This window comes from Phyllobates terribilis, unplaced genomic scaffold (genome assembly GCF_046119375.1).
Source record: "Phyllobates terribilis strain yellow unplaced genomic scaffold, ASM4611937v1 Scaffold_1__5_contigs__length_1240528914, whole genome shotgun sequence".
Taxonomy (NCBI): domain Eukaryota; kingdom Metazoa; phylum Chordata; class Amphibia; order Anura; family Dendrobatidae; genus Phyllobates; species Phyllobates terribilis.
This window is the reverse complement of record NW_027362761.1, coordinates 307,227,301-307,247,482: the sequence shown is the minus strand read 5'-3', so window position 1 is coordinate 307,247,482 and position 20,182 is coordinate 307,227,301. Positions and strand designations below refer to the sequence as shown.

The following is a 20,182-nucleotide window of genomic DNA, read 5'->3' as shown; positions in this document are numbered from 1 at the left end:
GATGGATGATGTCACTGATGTTCAGTATAATAATTGTGACCCTTTAGTTCAGCTGTAGACCGAGAGATATGTGATGTCTGCTACTACCCTCTCCCCACTAAGACCACATTCACACATTTCTATTTTTACAAACTAATTATCTTCAATTTGGTATAAAAAAAAATGTTCTTATCTGTTTGTTTTTCCTCTATGAAACAGGTAGGTCGCCTGATCTTTATTTATCCTTAGTCTCTTAAAAAAAAAAAGAATATATATATATGGATGAAAAAGAGAAGTATGACTTCTATTTTTCATCCATATTATACAGCTCGGCATAGACTTTAATGGCCGAGTCTGATCTGAGGACATGTTCATGGACCGGAGACACAGATCAGTTTGTAGAATTGATGTATGTACGAGTCAGTGTTCTGTCTGAGAAAAAACTGGACAGCACATGGATGTGTGAATGTAGCCTAAGTCTGAACCAAGAATTATAGGGTGGGTCTATTAACGTTGGAGGGGTGCCTTTTACAAAAAAATTCACTTATGTACAGGGTCGTGGGCACTGCCAGCTTTAATATGGTTAACGGTAAGATTTAATTATCACTTCTTTCAGGTCTCTTATTTAGTTCACAGATTAACGTTAACACTGAATTACAAATGTAGAGGATAGATAGGATAGATAGGTTCAAGTTTAAAAAAAGCAGAGAACGAGGATGTGAAATGATGTTGAAACATTTTGGTGACTGTTGAAGGAAAAAAGACATAAAACAGAATAATCTCACCACCATCTGCATGGTATCCTCCATCTCTTCCTGGTGGCTCTATGCAACTTGGCCAGATCTGTCCACTACGTCTCACACCAACAATTGCGGCTTCAGATACCCTCAGCTGACAGTGGCGAGCAGGTGCCTGAGGTGTGGGAGGACTGGCACTGCCAGGAGAGGGAGGAGACCGACCCCAAGGACCACGAGGTGAAACCCTTCCTGAGGGTCCAGAAGACAACTCCTCCTCACTGGATGTCAAGTTCTCATTGGAGCTGCAGTCAGGAGTATATCCGCCGCCAAGATCCTCAAAGCTTTGTGGTGAAACTGAGCGCCTAGGCCATGGTCCTCCCCAGTGACCTCCAGGACCAGGTAGTGCATTATCTCTAATGAAGCGTGGATTCAACTCGGTCTCTTCATAGTCGCCATCCCAGCCACAACTGCTGTCTGAAGAGCGTCCACGGCGAGGTTCTATAGGCTGTAGGGGCCTTGGATTCCCTTCAGGATGAGATGCTGCCCTGCGAAGTCTTTCTGAACGAGGTTCTGCATCCCTTTCTGTCAAACTTGATAACCTGCGGGGGGCCCTAGGTACGTCCCCTGGAGACAGATCAGGGGCGCCGACAGGTGGTTCCCTGCGACCTGGTCCTCTAATTCTTTCCTCTGGGCTCTTCTGCTCCCGTCCAGGACCCAGGGCCCTCTCTTCTCGCCCTGGACCCAAAGGTCTCTCCTCACCACCACCTGGGGGATCCCTTTCTTCGAATCCCCAGCGCTGTCTATCATACCCTCGTCTTTCTTTGGCCAGGAGCGTCTGCAGGTAGATCATACGGAACCTCTCCCGGCTTAGCTCCCGCTCCAGTCTACGTACTGACACTCTGCATCGCTCCAGCTCCTGCTCCATGTCCCGCAGGGTGCGCAGCTCCATGCGTGGCGGCTCCGCGTCCGGAAACTGTGCACGCCACGCCTCGACGAACCCTGCTGGCTCCAACATCCTGACCCGGGCCCCTGGGGGACACTTTGCCAAGGAAACTCAGCATGGGGCTTCTGGCATCACCAGTCTGTGTCCAGCTGAGCCTGTTTGGAGTAACCAGTGTATGGGGCACCTAGGGGCGATCATCCAGGTTGTCTTCTACCCAGCTCTGTGCCATAGAGGACCTGGCTGCTCTGTCCTCGCCAGGTGTCTGTGCCACCAAATGTCACTGTATGCCTGGCTCCGGTGCACCCATGTCACTAGTGGCCCGCTCCACAGCGCTCTCTTACCAGGACTCCTGCAGCCTATGTGCTGCCGTGCTCCGGTCACTGGTCCCAACTCTCCGGTGATATGAGGATGTGTTCAGGGCGTCTCAGCTCCGGAGCCGTCTCCGTACGTCCCTCTCGTAGTATCCTCGGCCTCTCTATTGTGTCAGTCCCTGTGTATGTGTGGGCGGGGCCCGGCGCGGCTCCTCCCCCGGTGTCAGCCGAAGTGTAACGCTCCCTGTCAGGGAGGGAGTGAGGGAGAGAAGGAGAGGGAGGCCGGCACTGGTGTCCCCCGGGAGTGCGCACGGATCCGTACACAATGCCGGAGCTCCCGGGAGTGCACACTGCTCCGTACACAATGCCGGCTCTCCCGGGAGTGCACACTGCTCCGTACACAATGCCAGCGCTCCCGGGAGTGCACAGTGCTCCGTACACAATGCCAGCGCTCCCGGGAGTGCACACTGCTCCGTACACAATGCCGGAGCTCCCGGGAGTGCACACTGCTCCGTACACAATGCCGGAGCTCCCGGGAGTGCACACTGCTCCGTACACAATGCCAGCGCTCCCGGGAGTGCACACTGCTCCGTACACAATGCCGGAGCTCCCGGGAGTGCACACTGCTCCGTACACAATGCCAGCGCTCCCGGGAGTGCACACTGCTCCGTACACAATGCCGGAGCTCCCGGGAGTGCACACTGCTCCGTACACAATGCCGCCTCTCCCGGGAGTGCACACTGCTCCGTACACAATGCCAGCGCTCCCGGGAGTGCACACTGCTCCGTACACAATGCCAGCGCTCCCGGGAGTGCACAGTGCTCCGTACACAATGCCAGCGCTCCCGGGAGTGCACACTGCTCCGTACACAATGCCGGAGCTCCCGGGAGTGCACACTGCTCCGTACACAATGCCGGAGCTCCCGGGAGTGCACACTGCTCCGTACACAATGCCAGCGCTCCCGGGAGTGCACACTGCTCCCTACACAATGCCGGAGCTCCCGGGAGTGCACACTGCTCCGTACACAATGCCAGCGCTCCCGGGAGTGCACACTGCTCCCTACACAATGCCAGCGCTCCCGGGAGTGCACACTGCTCCGTACACAATGCCAGCGCTCCCGGGAGTGCACACTGCTCCGTACACAATGCCGGCGCTCCCGGGAGTGCACACTGCTCCGTACACAATGCCAGCGCTCCCGGGAGTGCACACTGCTCCCTACACAATGCGGGCGCCCCCGGGAGTGCACACTGCTCCGTACACAATGCCGGAGCTCCCGGGAGTGCACACTGCTCCGTACACAATGCCGGAGCTCCCGGGAGTGCACAGTGCTCCGTACACAATGCCAGCGCTCCCGGGAGTGCACACTGCTCCCTACACAATGCCGGCGCTCTCGGGAGTGCACACTGCTCCGTACACAATGCCAGCGCTCCCGGGAGTGCACACTGCTCCCTACACAATGCCGGCACTCCCGGGAGTGCACACTGCTCCGTACACAATGCCAGCGCTCCCGGGAGTGCACACTGCTCCCTACACAATGCGGGCGCCCCCGGGAGTGCACACTGCTCCGTACACAATGCCGGAGCTCCCGGGAGTGCACACTGCTCCGTACACAATGCCGGAGCTCCCGGGAGTGCACAGTGCTCCGTACACAATGCCAGCGCTCCCGAGAGTGCACACTGCTCCCTACACAATGCCGGCGCTCTCGGGAGTGCACACTGCTCCGTACACAATGCCAGCGCTCCCGGGAGTGCACACTGCTCCCTACACAATGCCGGCACTCCCGGGAGTGCACACTGCTCCGTACACAATGCCAGCGCTCCCGGGAGTGCACACTGCTCCCTACACAATGCGGGCGCCCCCGGGAGTGCACACTGCTCCGTACACAATGCCGGAGCTCCCGGGAGTGCACACTGCTCCGTACACAATGCCAGCGCTCCCGGGAGTGCACACTGCTCCCTACACAATGCCGGCGCTCTCGGGAGTGCACACTGCTCCCTACACAATGCCGGCGCTCCCGGGAGTGCACACTGCTCCCTACACAATGCCGGCGCTCCCGGGAGTGCACACTGCTCCCTACACAATGCCGGCTCTCCCGGGAGTGCACACTGCTCCGTACACAATGCCAGCGCTCCCGGGAGTGCAAACTGCTCCGTACACAATGCCAGAGCTCTCGGGAGTGCACACTGCTCCCTACACAATGCCGGCTCTCCCGGGAGTGCACACTGCTCCCTACACAATGCCGGCGCTCTCGGGAGTGCACACTGCTCCGTACACAATGCCAGCGCTCCCGGGAGTGCAAACTACTCCGTACACAATGCCGGAGCTCCCGGGAGTGCACACTGCTCCCTACACAATGCCGGCGCTCTCGGGAGTGCACACTGCTCCCTACACAATGCCGGAGCTCCCGGGAGTGCACACTGCTCCCTACACAATGCCGGCGCTCTCGGGAGTGCACACTGCTCCCTACACAATGCCGGCTCTCCCGGGAGTGCACACTGCTCCCTACACAATGCCGGCTCTCCCGGGAGTGCACACTGCTCCCTACACAATGCCGGAGCTCCCGGGAGTGCACACTGCTCCGTACACAATGCCAGCGCTCCCGGGAGTGCACACTGCTCCGTACACAATGCCAGCGCTCCCGGGAGTGCACACTGCTCCCTACACAATGCCGGCACTCCCGGGAGTGCACACTGCTCCGTACACAATGCCAGAGCTCTCGGGAGTGCACACTGCTCCCTACACAATGCCGGCTCTCCCGGGAGTGCACACTGCTCCCTACACAATGCCGGCGCTCTCGGGAGTGCACACTGCTCCGTACACAATGCCAGCGCTCCCGGGAGTGCACACTGCTCCGTACACAATGCCAGCGCTCCCGGGAGTGCACACTGCTCCGTACACAATGCCGGAGCTCCCGGGAGTGCACACTGCTCCGTACACAATGCCGGAGCTCCCAGGAGTGCACACTGCTCCCTACACAATGACGGCGCTCTCGGGAGTGCACACTGCTCCCTACACAATGCCGGCTCTCCCGGGAGTGCACACTGCTCCCTACACAATGCCGGCGCTCTCGGGAGTGCACACTGCTCCCTACACAATGCCGGCGCTCCCGGGAGTGCACACTGCTCCCTACACAATGCCGGCTCTCCCGGGAGTGCACACTGCTCCCTACACAATGCCGGCGCTCTCGGGAGTGCACACTGCTCCGTACACAATGCCAGCGCTCCCGGGAGTGCAAACTACTCCGTACACAATGCCGGAGCTCCCGGGAGTGCACACTGCTCCCTACACAATGCCGGCGCTCTCGGGAGTGCACACTGCTCCCTACACAATGCCGGAGCTCCCGGGAGTGCACACTGCTCCCTACACAATGCCGGCGCTCTCGGGAGTGCACACTGCTCCCTACACAATGCCGGCTCTCCCGGGAGTGCACACTGCTCCCTACACAATGCCGGCTCTCCCGGGAGTGCACACTGCTCCCTACACAATGCCGGAGCTCCCGGGAGTGCACACTGCTCCGTACACAATGCCAGCGCTCCCGGGAGTGCACACTGCTCCGTACACAATGCCAGCGCTCCCGGGAGTGCACACTGCTCCCTACACAATGCCGGCACTCCCGGGAGTGCACACTGCTCCCTACACAATGCCGGCTCTCCCGGGAGTGCACACTGCTCCGTACACAATGCCGGAGCTCCCAGGAGTGCACACTGCTCCGTACACAATGCCAGCGCTCCCGGGAGTGCACACTGCTCTGTACACAATGCCGGAGCTCCCAGGAGTGCACACTGCTCCCTACACAATGCCGGCGCTCTCGGGAGTGCACACTGCTCCCTACACAATGCCGGCTCTCCCGGGAGTGCACACTGCTCCCTACACAATGCCGGCGCTCTCGGGAGTGCACACTGCTCCCTACACAATGCCGGCGCTCCCGGGAGTGCACACTGCTCCGTACACAATGCCGGAGCTCCCGGGAGTGCACACTGCTCCCTACACAATGCCGTCGCTCTCGGGAGTGCACACTGCTCCCTACACAATGCCGGCTCTCCCGGGAGTGCACACTGCTCCCTACACAATGTCGGCGCTCTCGGGAGTGCACACTGCTCCCTACACAATGCCGGCGCTCCCGGGAGTGCACACTGCTCCCTACACAATGCCGGAGCTCCCGGGAGTGCACACTGCTCCGTACACAATGCCGGAGCTCCCGGGAGTGCACACTGCTCCCTACACAATGCCGGCGCTCCCGGGAGTGCACACTGCTCCCTACACAATGCCGGCTCTCCCGGGAGTGCACACTGCTCCGTACACAATGCCAGCGCTCCCGGGAGTGCACACTGCTCCCTACACAATGCCGGCGCTCCCGGGAGTGCACACTGCTCCGTACACAATGCCGGAGCTCCCGGGAGTGCACACTGCTCCCTACACAATGCCGGCGCTCTCGGGAGTGCACACTGCTCCCTACACAATGCCGGCTCTCCTGGGAGTGCACACTGCTCCGTACACAATGCCGGAGCTCCCGGGAGTGCACACTGCTCCCTACACAATGCCGGAGCTCCCGGGAGTGCACACTGCTCCCTACACAATGTCGGCGCTCTCGGGAGTGCACACTGCTCCCTACACAATGCCGGCTCTCCCAGGAGTGCACACTGCTCCCTACACAATGCCGGAGCTCCCGGGAGTGCACACTGCTCCCTACACAATGCCGGAGCTCCCGGGAGTGCACACTGGTCCCTACACAATGCTGGCGCTCCCGGGAGTGCACACTGCTCCCTACACAATGCCGGCGCTCCCGGGAGTGCACACTGCTCCCTACACAATGCCGGAGCTCCCGGGAGTGCACACTGCTCCCTACACAATGCCGGCGCTCTCGGGAGTGCACACTGCTCCCTACACAATGCCGGCTCTCCCGGGAGTGCACACTGCTCCCTACACAATGCCGGCTCTCCCGGGAGTGCACACTGCTCCCTACACAATGCCGGAGCTCCCGGGAGTGCACACTGCTCCGTACACAATGCCAGCGCTCCCGGGAGTGCACACTGCTCCGTACACAATGCCAGCGCTCCCGGGAGTGCACACTGCTCCCTACACAATGCCGGCACTCCCGGGAGTGCACACTGCTCCCTACACAATGCCGGCTCTCCCGGGAGTGCACACTGCTCCGTACACAATGCCGGAGCTCCCAGGAGTGCACACTGCTCCGTACACAATGCCAGCGCTCCCGGGAGTGCACACTGCTCTGTACACAATGCCGGAGCTCCCAGGAGTGCACACTGCTCCCTACACAATGCCGGCGCTCTCGGGAGTGCACACTGCTCCCTACACAATGCCGGCTCTCCCGGGAGTGCACACTGCTCCCTACACAATGCCGGCGCTCTCGGGAGTGCACACTGCTCCCTACACAATGCCGGCGCTCCCGGGAGTGCACACTGCTCCGTACACAATGCCGGAGCTCCCGGGAGTGCACACTGCTCCCTACACAATGCCGTCGCTCTCGGGAGTGCACACTGCTCCCTACACAATGCCGGCTCTCCCGGGAGTGCACACTGCTCCCTACACAATGTCGGCGCTCTCGGGAGTGCACACTGCTCCCTACACAATGCCGGCGCTCCCGGGAGTGCACACTGCTCCCTACACAATGCCGGAGCTCCCGGGAGTGCACACTGCTCCGTACACAATGCCGGAGCTCCCGGGAGTGCACACTGCTCCCTACACAATGCCGGCGCTCCCGGGAGTGCACACTGCTCCCTACACAATGCCGGCTCTCCCGGGAGTGCACACTGCTCCGTACACAATGCCAGCGCTCCCGGGAGTGCACACTGCTCCCTACACAATGCCGGCGCTCCCGGGAGTGCACACTGCTCCGTACACAATGCCGGAGCTCCCGGGAGTGCACACTGCTCCCTACACAATGCCGGCGCTCTCGGGAGTGCACACTGCTCCCTACACAATGCCGGCTCTCCTGGGAGTGCACACTGCTCCGTACACAATGCCGGAGCTCCCGGGAGTGCACACTGCTCCCTACACAATGCCGGAGCTCCCGGGAGTGCACACTGCTCCCTACACAATGTCGGTGCTCTCGGGAGTGCACACTGCTCCCTACACAATGCCGGCTCTCCCAGGAGTGCACACTGCTCCCTACACAATGCCGGAGCTCCCGGGAGTGCACACTGCTCCCTACACAATGCCGGAGCTCCCGGGAGTGCACACTGGTCCCTACACAATGCTGGCGCTCCCGGGAGTGCACACTGCTCCGTACACAATGCCGGCGCTCCCGGGAGTGCACACTGCAACGTACACAATGCCGGAGCTTCCGGGAGTGCACACTGCTCCGTACACAATGCCGGCGCTCCCGGGAGTGCACACTGCTCCGCACACAATTCTGGAGCTCCCGGGAGTGCACACTGCTCCGTACACAATGCCGGCGCTCCCGGGAGTGCACACTGCTCCCTACACAATGCTGGCACTCCCGGGAGTACACACTGCTTTGTACACAATGCCGGAGCTCCCACGAGTGCACACTGCTCCCTACACAATGCCGAGCTCCCGGGAGTGCACACTGCTCCCTACACAATGCCGGCGCTCCCGGGAGTGCACACTGCTCTGCACACAATGCTGGAGCTTGGTCATAGTAAAACGTTTTTTGGCCCCCTTCACACTTCATTTTGGAGCATGTTTTCAGTCTGTGTTAGGCCACGTTCACACTTTCAGTATTTGGTCATGTTTTTACTCAGTATTTGTAGCCAAAACCAGGAGTGGGTGATAAATACTGAACTTTTCCTCTGATTGTTCCACTCCTGATTTTGGCTACAAACACAGAGGTAAACAACTCCCCAAATACTCAACGTGTGAACGTGGCCTTATTATTACATAAAAAAACTTGCTGTGTCCCTTCATGTTAAGGCGATTTTCCATTTTTGCGCTTTTGTTTTCTCCTCGCCTTTATCTAAGGCATGCATGTCAAATTCAAATACACAGAGGGCCAAAATTAAAAACTTGGACAAAGTCACGGGCCAACCTTGATATTTATTTTTTAAAAAAAAACCTTTATATTCGGTGGGGTTTAAGAAGAGCATATCTCACAACTTTGCAGCCCAAAGTAATTTTACTCCTATTGAAGCCCCTAGATTGCCCTGTCATTGCCACCATTAAGTATGATGCCAACAAAATTGCCCCCCAAACACAGTATGAAAATCCCACATTGAATTCCTCCAGAGTACCCTCCACACGTATGGTATGATGACCCCACTATACCTACCCCTTATAGCTCCCCTGGCAAAGTATGGTGATCCCAACACAGTATGATGCTGCAGCTGTGATCCCCATACAGCTCTCCACACAGTATAATGGCCCCCACATAGTCCTTCATTCAAAATAATGGCCCCACATAGTCCCCCATACAGAACAATGGCCCCACATAGTCCTCCATACAGAATAATGGCCCCACATAGTCCTCCATACAGAATAATGGCCCTACATAGTCCTCCATACAGAATAATGGGCCCCACATAGTCCTCCGTACAGAATAATGGGCCCCACATAGTCCTCCGTACAGAATAATGGGCCCCACATAGTCATCCATACGGAATAATGGGCCCCACATAGTCCTCCATGCAGAATAATGGCCCCACATAGTCCTCCATACAGAATAATGGGCCCCACATAGTCATCCATACAGAATAATGGCCCCGCATAGTCCTCCATACAGAATAATGGCCCCACATAGTCCTCCATACAGAATAATGGCCCCACAATGTCTTCCATACAGAATAATGGCCCCGCATAGTCCTTCATACAGAATAATGGCCCCACATAGTCCTCCATACAGAATAATGGCCCCACATAGTCTTCCATACAGAATAATGGCCCCACATAGTATTCCATATGGCGTCGCACACTAAATATAATCTACCTGAGTGCCAAATTTGGCCCACAGGCCAGAGTTTGACATGTGTGATCTAAGGCTATGTACCCTCGTCCAGGACCCGCTGCGGCCCTGACGTTGCAGCACTTCCGCATCACGTCCCCACTACCATGTCCACACTAGTTTATGCAAATTAGTGACTTTTTTTTTTACACATGCAGATTTTCCCCATCTAAGCAAGTGTATGGGGAAAATCCGCATGCGTACCCACAAGAGAAATTGACATGCTGCGGATCTGAAAGACACACTGCATGTCAGTTTCCGCAGATGATCAACAGGTGCACATAGATGCACAGTGGACATGGGATTTCTAGAAATCCCACTCACTATGCACTATGCTGTAACATCTGACCGATGCGGTTTTGGGCGCTGCATAAATACGCAGCGTTACAACCGCAGCAAATCCTTAACATGGGAACGTCCCTAAGAGCCACAAGCTTTTTATTTTTCCGCTGACGTATCCATATGAGGGCTGGTTTTTCCAAGGGACGAGTTGTAGTTTTGTAGTTCATTTTACCATTCAATGTACTGAAAAACTGGCAAAAAATTCCAGGTGTGGTGAAGTAGTTTAATGAGAACCTTGTAATTCTGTAATTGTTTTTGGACCTTGTTTTTACGGCGTTCATTGTGTGGTAATTATGACCTGGTAACATTTTCTTCCGGCAGTATGATTACAGTGATGCCATACTTGTAGTGTGAAGAAGGAAACAATTGCATTGTGTTACCATTTTCTGAGGGCTGTGGTGATTTCATGTCTTTTTTGAAGTGGTTTCTGCTTGAAAAATTCATAATTTTTTAACACCCATGTGAACATGACCTTAGTATGGAGCTGTAGAGACACTGACTGTGGGTGCTAGCCACTGAGCCACATTTCAAACTCCTGTTCTCAGGATATGTAGGTGTGACGCCCTGCTGTGCATGGAGCCACAGATCCCGGAGGGGTGCATTTCAGGTTTTCTCCACAAGAGGCCCTCACAGCATACACACACCTCCACCTTCCACCTCAGACCACCAGAGGGAGCCTGATAGGGATATAAATAGGGATGGTGGAGCTAGGCAGCCCAGACAGTGATTCAGCAGTTTCTGCTCAGACACAGAAGGAGAGAGTCTGTGAGTGAGTTCTCCTCAGGAAGAGAGTGGAGACTGAACAGTCTGGAGTCCACAGCCAGTTCCTGCAGAGTGAGACACAGAGAAACAGGTCAGTCTGCAGTGGAGCTCAGTCAGACTCAAGCAGCTCGAGTTAAGTGAGCTAGGAGCGTTGCTGACGCTCAGAGAACAGCAGAAGAGGCAGCCACCTAACTGCCAGTGTGTATAGCCTAGTGAGGGTCCGAGTAGGCCGAAGGCTAGAGGAGTGAGTAGCATTGGGGGCAGAGGAGCCTTACCAGCTCACCCCAGAAACCATATCCCGGACACTGTGTCCGAGTCGGCAGGGATTCTTTATACTCAGGAGAAGACAACCACAACCCCTGGTGAACTACAGGTCCCAGGAATACCAAACGCTGACTGTTATACCAGGGTCAGGAGTTACCGAGGCCCCATATACCAGGGAGTGTGTACTCCAACAGAAGGCCCTACCACAGGATCAGCCGGTGCAGAACAAAGACTAAGTTAGGCCTAGCTCCAGGCAGGCCAGAGACTAACACTAAGTGGCGAAGAAACAGGAGGCCTTACACCTGCTCACTGGGGAGAGTCCTGCAGTGCACCCCTCACCCTACAGTGCTCCGGACGGTACCTGCATTTCCACCAGTAAAAGGTACAGAAGCAAACCGTGTGTGTGTGTCCAATGTTCTTCCTGTGACCCGGCTGGGTCACCGCCATATCGTGCACCTCGTCAAACATAGCTGCCCTGAGGCCTAGCTCCACCTGTGGGGAGCTACACCATCAAAGCTGCCGTAACACCGGCCTCAGTGGACTGCCGCAGCGAACTTTGACATTTCATTATCCCCTTTTTAAGAGAGACCCCAGGGTACGGGCCCGGGAGCCGACCACAGCGACGTCCCCCAAGACCAGGCATTAAGGCCCGGGCGCCGAGTAGTCCCCATCCCCTGGGCTCCACATAGGAGTTTCCTTCTTCGTAGTGGAAGATTGTATACATACAATGCCTAATAAAGGCTTATCAGGACCTCTAGTTTCCTGATAATCAGACAATGTAAGCAGGCTGCCGATCACCTGACAAACGAGCAAAACGTTTGTGGCTGAAATTATTTTTAAGCTTCACTTTCAATAAAGTGGTCCTCAACTGTGTTAAGTTGATAGCATGACAAACTTATTACTGACCAGCGCTGGCCCAGGGAGGGTGGAGTACTTCATGAGTTTGATATGTTATCGACTTTGGAGAACACTTTACTGAAAGAGGACATCCCCTTTAAAAATCATTGTTTTCGGCAGCACATACTGTAGTCAACAGGACAATGTGCTGCATAGAACAATACCAGTCTACGTTGACAGAACGTTTTATTACTGATTGTTCTGTGCGCATGGAAAGTGTGGCGGCCTTGTCTAAACACTCTTCAGAGATTACTTCCTGTTCTTCAGATTTAGTAGACAATCTGAAGATGGGGAACTAAACCAATAGATTATAGGAAGCTGCTATTATAGTTTTACTCAGTTTTTTTCTCTTTTAAGAGGCCACTGCAGTTTTTAAAGTAAACCTGACAGCTGAGACATGCTGATCCACGGGCAGCATGTATCAGACGCTGGCTGCGTGATTTCAGCCATGTATGTTTAAGGGCGCAGTCAGACGGCCGTATTACTCACACATCGCAGTCCTCAGACTGGCCATCGGCTCTCCTGACCTGAGCGTTACTGCTGCATAGAAATGCATGCTGTCACGCTCGGGTCAGGAGAGCCAACGGCCAGTCCGAGGATTGCGATGCCATCCTCACACAAGTAATACAGCCGTCTGACTGTGCCCTAACTCTGAAACGCTGCGGTGTTTCAGAGAAAAACCTTTCTCCTGTCTGGCTCGATTCCTGGTGGCTTCTCCTGCCCGCTGCCCTGGAATGATAGGTCTCTCCTGTTATGGAGACCCTCTTTGTTTTAAGGAGAACTTTGGAATAGACAGCAAAGGGTCTTCACATTGCCAGTGAGATTCAAATTAAGATACTTCATCGATGAAGGAAGAGAGACAGAATACATGTGACATGCATTGTCAGCAGGTAGAGTCTTCCTCGTGTGGCAGCAAAGACTCGCCATATTTATTAGCTAGACAGAACAGAACTTCATTGTTACAGAAAACCGAAATAGACTTATTAGTAACAAATTTCCCTTGGCTCAGCGTAAACCTTCTTGTCAAGGACTTTTCAGGAAACAAGTATCTTAGTCAGACATTCCACAATGTAAAATTAGAAAACACTCAAGCAGACTTCATACATAGCAAAAATATAAATTGTTTTTATCTAAATTAATAATGATATCTAGGTATTAAAAAAATTAACCACAGCACTCCCTATACACACATTCAGGGAGAGAGTCGTCATTCCAGGGAAACGGACGGTGAGAAGCTGCTGGGGACAGAGCCGCACAGAAGACATGTTTTTTTTAAATTATGTTTTTCTTTGAAACACTTCAGCATTTCAGCTAGGCCTCATTCAGATGTCTGTTTTTTTTCCCTCGCGTACGAAAAACCGATTATTTTGATCAGACTTTGATCAGAGTGTGGTACTAGTGTCATCAGTTTTTCTTGTACATGGTGAAAGAAAGTTTCTCCACCTTCTCCTTTCTGTCAGTGAATAAAAATCACACCAAACTCAAATATCATCAAAGTGCGGTCCAATTTTTTTCACGGACCCACAGGCTTGCATTGCCAACCCTTGGATCAAAATTGGACATGTCTCTGAAAAATAATGGGCATGCCAATGGCCCCATAGTATATTATTGGTATGAGTGTTATCCATGAAAACCACAGATACAGGTGCATCTCACAAAATTAGAATATCATCAAAAAGTTAATTTATTTCAGTTCTTCAATACAAAAAGTGAAACTTATATATTATATAGAGTCATTACAAGCAGAGTGATCTATTTCAAGTGTTTCTTTCTGTTAATGTTGATGATTATGGCTTACAGCCAATGAAAACACAGTCATTATCTCAGTAAATGAGAATAATTAACAAAAAAACACTCGCAAAGGCTTCCTAAGCATTTAAAAAGGTCCCTTAGTCTGTTTCAGTAGACTCCACAATCATGGGGAAGACTGTTGACTTAACAGATGTCCAGAAAGCAGTCATTTACACACTCCACTAGGTCCCAGAATTCCAATTTTCATGTGGAAATCAAGGCCCCAGATTCTGGAGGAAGAGTGGAGAGGCACACAATCCAAGGTGCTTAAGGTCTAGTGTGAAGTTTCCACAATCAGTGATGGTTTGGGGAGCCATGTCATCTGCTGGTGTAGGTCCACTGTGTTTTATCAAGACCAAAGTCAGCGCAGCCGTCTACCAGGAAATTCTAGAACACTTCATACTTCCCTCTTCCGACAAGCTTTTTGGAGATGGAAATTTCATTCTCCAGCAGGACTTGGCACCTGTCCACACTGCCAAAAGTACCAATACCTGGTTTAAAAACAACAGTATCACTGATTGGCCAGCAAACTCGCCTGACCTTAACCCCATAGAGAATCTATTGTCAAGAGGAAGATGAGAGACACCAGACCCAACATTACAGACGAGCTGAAGGCTGCTATCAAAGCAACCTGGGCTTCCATAACACCTCAGCAGTGCCACAGGCTGATCGCCTCCATGCCACGCCGCATTGATGCAGTAATTGATGCAAAAGGAGCCCCGACCAAGTATTGAGTGCATTTACTGAACATACATTTCAGTAGGACAACATTTCAGATTTTAAAAACATTTTTCAAGCTGTTGTTATAAAGTATTGTAATTTACTGAGATAGTGACTTTTGTGTTTTCATTGGCTGTAAGCCTTAATCATCAATATTAACAGAAATAAACACTTGAAATAGATCACTCTGTTTGTAATGACTCTACAGGGTGGGCCATTTATATGGATACACCTAAATTAAATGGGAATGGTTGGTGATATCAACTTCCTGTTTGTGGCACATTAGTATAGAGGAGGGGGAAAACTTTTCCAGATGGGGGGTGACCATGGCGGCCATTTTGAAGTTGGCCATTTTGGATCCAACTTTATTTTTTTCAATGGGAAGAGGGTCATGTGACACATCAAACTTATTAAGAATTTCATAAGAAAAACAATGGTGTGCTTGGTTTTAACGTAACTTTTTTCTTTCATGAGTTTTTTACAAGTTTATGACCACTTATAAAATGTGTTCAAAGTGCTGCCCATTGTGTTGGATTGTCAATACAACCCTCTTCTCCCACTCTTGACACACTGATAGCAACACCGCAGAAGAAATGCTAGCGCAGGCTTCCAGTATCCGTTGTTTCAGATGCTGCACATGATGTTTCACATGACCCTCTTCCCATTGAAAAAAGTAAAACTGGATCCAAAATGGCCAACTTCAAAATGGCCGCCATGGTCACCACCCATCTGGAAAAGTTTCCCCCCACACATATACTAATGTGCCACAAACAGGAAGTTGATATCACCAACCATTCCCATTTAATTTAGGTGTATCCATATAAATGGCCCACCCTGCATATAATATGAGTTTCTCTTTTCGTATTGAAAAACTAAAATAAAATAACTTTTTGATGATATTCTAATTTTGTGAGATGCACCTGTATCATTTATACGCAAAAAACAGACATCTCAATGAGGTCTTAAACATACATGGCTGAAATCATGCAGCTGTGGTCTGATACATGCTGCCCGTGGACTGGACAGCATGTATCAGTTGTCAGGTTGCCTTTAAAGTAAAGTATCAGTCCTTGCTTTATATGTCCCGTTCCATTTAAATTGACTTCTTGTTTAGCTAAAAAAAAAAAATTGCAGTTTTTCAAAAATAAAAAATACTGTGTGAACTGTAATATAACTATTAGTCCATGGTCACACGTTCAGTATTTGTTCAGTATTTTACATGAGTATTTGTAAGCCAAAACCAGGAGTGGGTGATAAATACAGAAGTGGTGACGTGTTTCTATTATACTTTTCCTCTGATTGTTCCACTCCTGGTTTTGGCTTACAAATACTGATGTAAAATACTGAACATGTGAACACGGTGTTAAAGTGCGTCTCTTATTTTCTGTGCCTTTGTGAAACTGCACGAGTTGCACAAGTGAAAATGGAGATCGTGTCAGTGGTGTTACATTAGCCACATGTGTCACAGAAAGTGTAATTAAAGGGGTTGTCCACTACTTTAGATTACCTCCCCAATGTATCCCCCGCGGGGCTCCTAAGACTTTTTGTAAATACCTTCCGTTGCAGATAATGCCTGTGAGCGATGCTATCACTGACCGCTCACAGGCATCATGTGACCCCCTGCTCTGACATCCGCTGATGTCATGACAAGTGCTGGCGGCAGCCGGGGGTCTTCATCTTCCTGGTTCCACAGTGGATGCCAGGCTGTGGACGGGGTTACCCCCCCTCCCCCCGTGTTACACCCGGCATCCACCACGTGCGCTTCCTCTCCCCATTCATTGGGAAAGAGCCCGGGGGATGCTGGGTGTGATGCAGGGGGTAACCCCGCCCACAATCCAGCAGCCACCGCGGGGACCCCAGCGCTGAGTCACGCATCACTTGTCGGGGTCAGCGCGGGGTCACGTGATGCCTGTGAGCGGCCACCGATAGCGCCACTCACAGGTATTATCTGCAACGGAAGGTATTTACAAAAAGTCTTAGGGGCCATGGGGGAATACATTGGGGAGGTAATATAAAGTAATGCACAACTTCTTTAACATATGCAGTATCAATTAAATAGTGCATGCAAGATCTCCTAAATATGTACCTATTTTACATTCCACCAAGGTTTACAGGCCGTGCTTGATGGAGTTGTCATCATCCTCTTTGCAAACAATAGCCGTCATCTCACCTAATGTTCCATTTATTGTATTTGGAAATCCACAACCAGTTTGTTCAGTGAGCCGTCACAGAGAATGATCTTTCTAAATATCTCGTGACTACACAATTACACATTGTGAACATGTCGTCTAAATTACTGATTTGGATTTTCAACTACTTAACTCTTTATATAGAGACGACACATTCATATGATCTGTTTGGCTTTGTGCACGCTTATCTGTAGGTGGTGATTTATTGAATTCCTTTACTAGAGAGGATAGGCTATTGAATGCATTTTGCTCTAAACTAAACATTATAAACGTAACAGATGCACTATATTCTGTAAGGGAGAGAATTACAAATGTTATTAGGAAAATTTGCAATGTATAGCTTATCTTACGTTGACCCTTAGGCAACGGCCCCACTATCGGTATTTGGTCAGTATTTTTTCTCAGGAGTGGGAACCAAAACAAGATGAGGAACAATCAGAGAAGAGATATAATAGAAACAAGTCACCAATTCTGCATTTATCATCCACGCCTTGTTTTGGCTCCCACTCCTGGGGAAAAAATACTGATAGTGCGACCGTGGCCTTAAAGGGAACCTGTCATGATGAAAGTTGTATTTGATCTGCAGGCCGGATATTATTCAGCAGGAGGAGCTGATCAGATTTATATACATTTTTGTGGGAACCATTTCCATAAAACGTGCATTTTATTAACTGAAATCCCTGATGACTGTATGCATATGAGTCCAGTGGGCGGTCCTGCTAAATGATTGACAGTCCTCACTGTATGACTGGGCATGCAGCCATAGAACACTAGACTCCTATCCAAATACCAGAGATTTTATTGAATAAAATACCAGTTTTACTGAAACTTTTCCAGCAAACCTATTTATCACTCTGCTCAGCTTGTCCTCTATACCATAATGCCTGCAGATCCGACTGCATGTACAATGTGACAGGTTGCCATTTACCATATCTGGAACTCGCATTACGTAAAAGTAAGACTGGCTAACACAAAAAAAGACCCATGAGTTGTGTTGGATTAAACAGGTTGACAAAAATTATAAGCATATTGGTATATTTCACATTACTTAGAATTTTTGCCCAGTAAAATCATCACTGTACATGAAATGATTATTGGTTTAGTAAACTGAAAATATTCTTTTCCATCACATCTGAAAAATATACACAGAAGAACTGAATTCAAACCCCCTGCTGGGAAAAATCTATCCGGAAAGTGTCGCTCATCAGATTTATATATCACAATGATTTTTTTTCTCTTATTGCATTGAATATCTATCAATCTATAATTTTTATGAAGCCCTAAAAATCCTTGTAAGTGAGCTGCCATAGGGAGAAACAGTGATCTGACAGGGTGCATGGATGTCTGTCGGTTTTGTTTTTTCAAATAGAGCCAGTGTCAGTGGTGTTTCATTGTCACATGCCCACGGAAAATGTAAGTATATGCAGTATCAGTTAAATATTGTATGCAAGATCCATATATATAGCAATAAAATATTGTATTTTATATAGTGCCTAGATGAGTAGTGGAGACAGTGTGGATATAAAGCAGGGGTTGGGAACCTTTTTTCTGCCAGGGTCCATTTGGATATTTATACCAGCATTCGCGGGCCATAAAAAATTATCAATTTGAAATTTATTCTACTATATTTGGTCAAACAATTAATTAACTCACCGCTAATGTGATGGCTGGAGCTGCTTCTCTTTGGTGTGCTGTTACTACTCGCAACTGCTTTTTCAGGCTTGCGTCAGTCTGGAGTCAGCACTTTGTGATTGTAACGGGTCTGGGAGGCGGAACCTCTGAGCAACTTATACAAGGGGGCGGTCCTTGTAAGGAAGCGGGTGGCGACCAGGGAAGACAGGCAGGTAGTCACAGCAGGTGACCGGGACAGTCTCTGGGTAAACGGGCAGGAGATCACAGCAAGTGACCGGGGCAGTCTCTGGGTGAACGGGCAGGAGGTCACGGCAAGTGACCGGGACAGTCTCTGGGTGAACGGGCAGGAGGTCACGGCAAGTGACCGGGGCAGTCTCTGGCTGAACGGGCAGAAGGTCACGGCAAGTGACCGGGACAGTCTCTGGGTAAAGGGTAGTTACGACCTGTGACGGCTGAGCCTCCAGGTAGGCTAGCAGGCAGATGGCAGATGTGTGCTCCCAGGTGAGCAGGCGAGAGTCTCTGGATAAGCAGGTGGTCACAGCATGTGACGGCGGAGCCTCCAGGTAGGCTAGCAGACAGGTAGCAGATGAGCGCTCCCAGGTGAGCGGGCAAGAGTCTCTGGACTGGCAGGTGGTCACAGCACGTGACGGCGGAGCCTCCAGGTAGGCTAGCAGACAGGTAGCAGATGAGCGCTCCCAGGTGAGCGGGCAAGAGTCTCTGGACTGGCAGGTGGTCACAGCACGTGACGGCGGAACCTCCAGGTAGGCTAGCAGGCGGGTAGCAGGTGGGCGCTCCCAGGTGAGCGGGCAAGCTGGTCCATAGACAGACTGACAGGTGTCGGAAGGCAGACCGTCGGACCTCAGGCTAGCAAGCAGGTAAGCGGATAACAGGCAGGAATCAGACAGCAATCTGGCAGGAAACTGGCAGGCAACTGGCAGGTAACTGGAAACGGGACCTGAAGGCTGAAGCAGAGTAGTGAACAGTGCAACAACATTGCTCGGGCACCTCCATTTTGGAGGAGGTGCCTTATATATGGTGAAGTCCTCCGGCCATTGGCCGGGGACTCCTTAGGACGGCGCGCGCGGCCCCTTTAAGCGCGCCCTAAGCACCGTGGCCGGGAAGGAGCGCGCGCTGCCAGCAGAGCGGGAGGAGGACGCCGGGCTCGGAGCGGAGAGGTGAGGGGAACAGCGTCCCTGCCTAGCAGAGGGCAGGGACGCCGACACTACAGTACCCCCCCCTTTAGGCCCCCCCTTTTTTAGGCCAGACAGAAATTTAGCAAGGATGAGAGGGGCATGGATGTTCTCCCGGGACTCCTACGTTCTCTCTTCAGGACCAAACCCCTTCCAATCTACTAGAAAAAAGGTCTTTCCTCTTACCCTTTTTGTGGCCAGAATGTTCTCTACCTCAAACTCGTTTTCAGCGGAAACCGGAGCAGGAGGCGTACCTGTAGACTTGGAAAAAGAGTTAAGTACCACGGGTTTGAGGAGAGATACATGGAAGGAGTTAGGGATCCGCAAATTGGCCGGGAGTTTCAATTTATAGGCCACCGGGTTGATCTGACTGATGATCTCCAGAGGACCGATGAACCGAGGCCCTAACTTATAGGAAGGAATCTTGAGCCGGACATACTTGGACGAGAGCCAGACCTTATCCCCTGGACGGAATTGAGGAGGATCCAGGCGTTTTTTGTCAGCATG

The 20,182-nt window shown here is 51.7% G+C and overlaps 1 protein-coding gene across 3 annotated transcripts in view; it reads right to left on the bottom strand.

The window, feature by feature from the left end:
- The window catches only part of BCR (BCR activator of RhoGEF and GTPase), a 71,958-nt gene extending 69,753 nt beyond the window's left edge, over positions 1–2,205 (bottom strand). The window contains exon 1 of one of the 3 annotated variants that reach the window (XM_073674109.1): positions 765–2,205. In XM_073674109.1, the coding sequence (XP_073530210.1) occupies positions 765–1,731 (967 nt within the window). In that variant the 5' untranslated portion in view covers positions 1,732–2,205. The remainder of the gene's footprint in view (positions 1–764) is intronic. The other 2 variants (XM_073674121.1, XM_073674114.1) reach the window with 2 other exon arrangements.
- Positions 2,206–20,182: the final 17,977 nt, after the last annotated feature.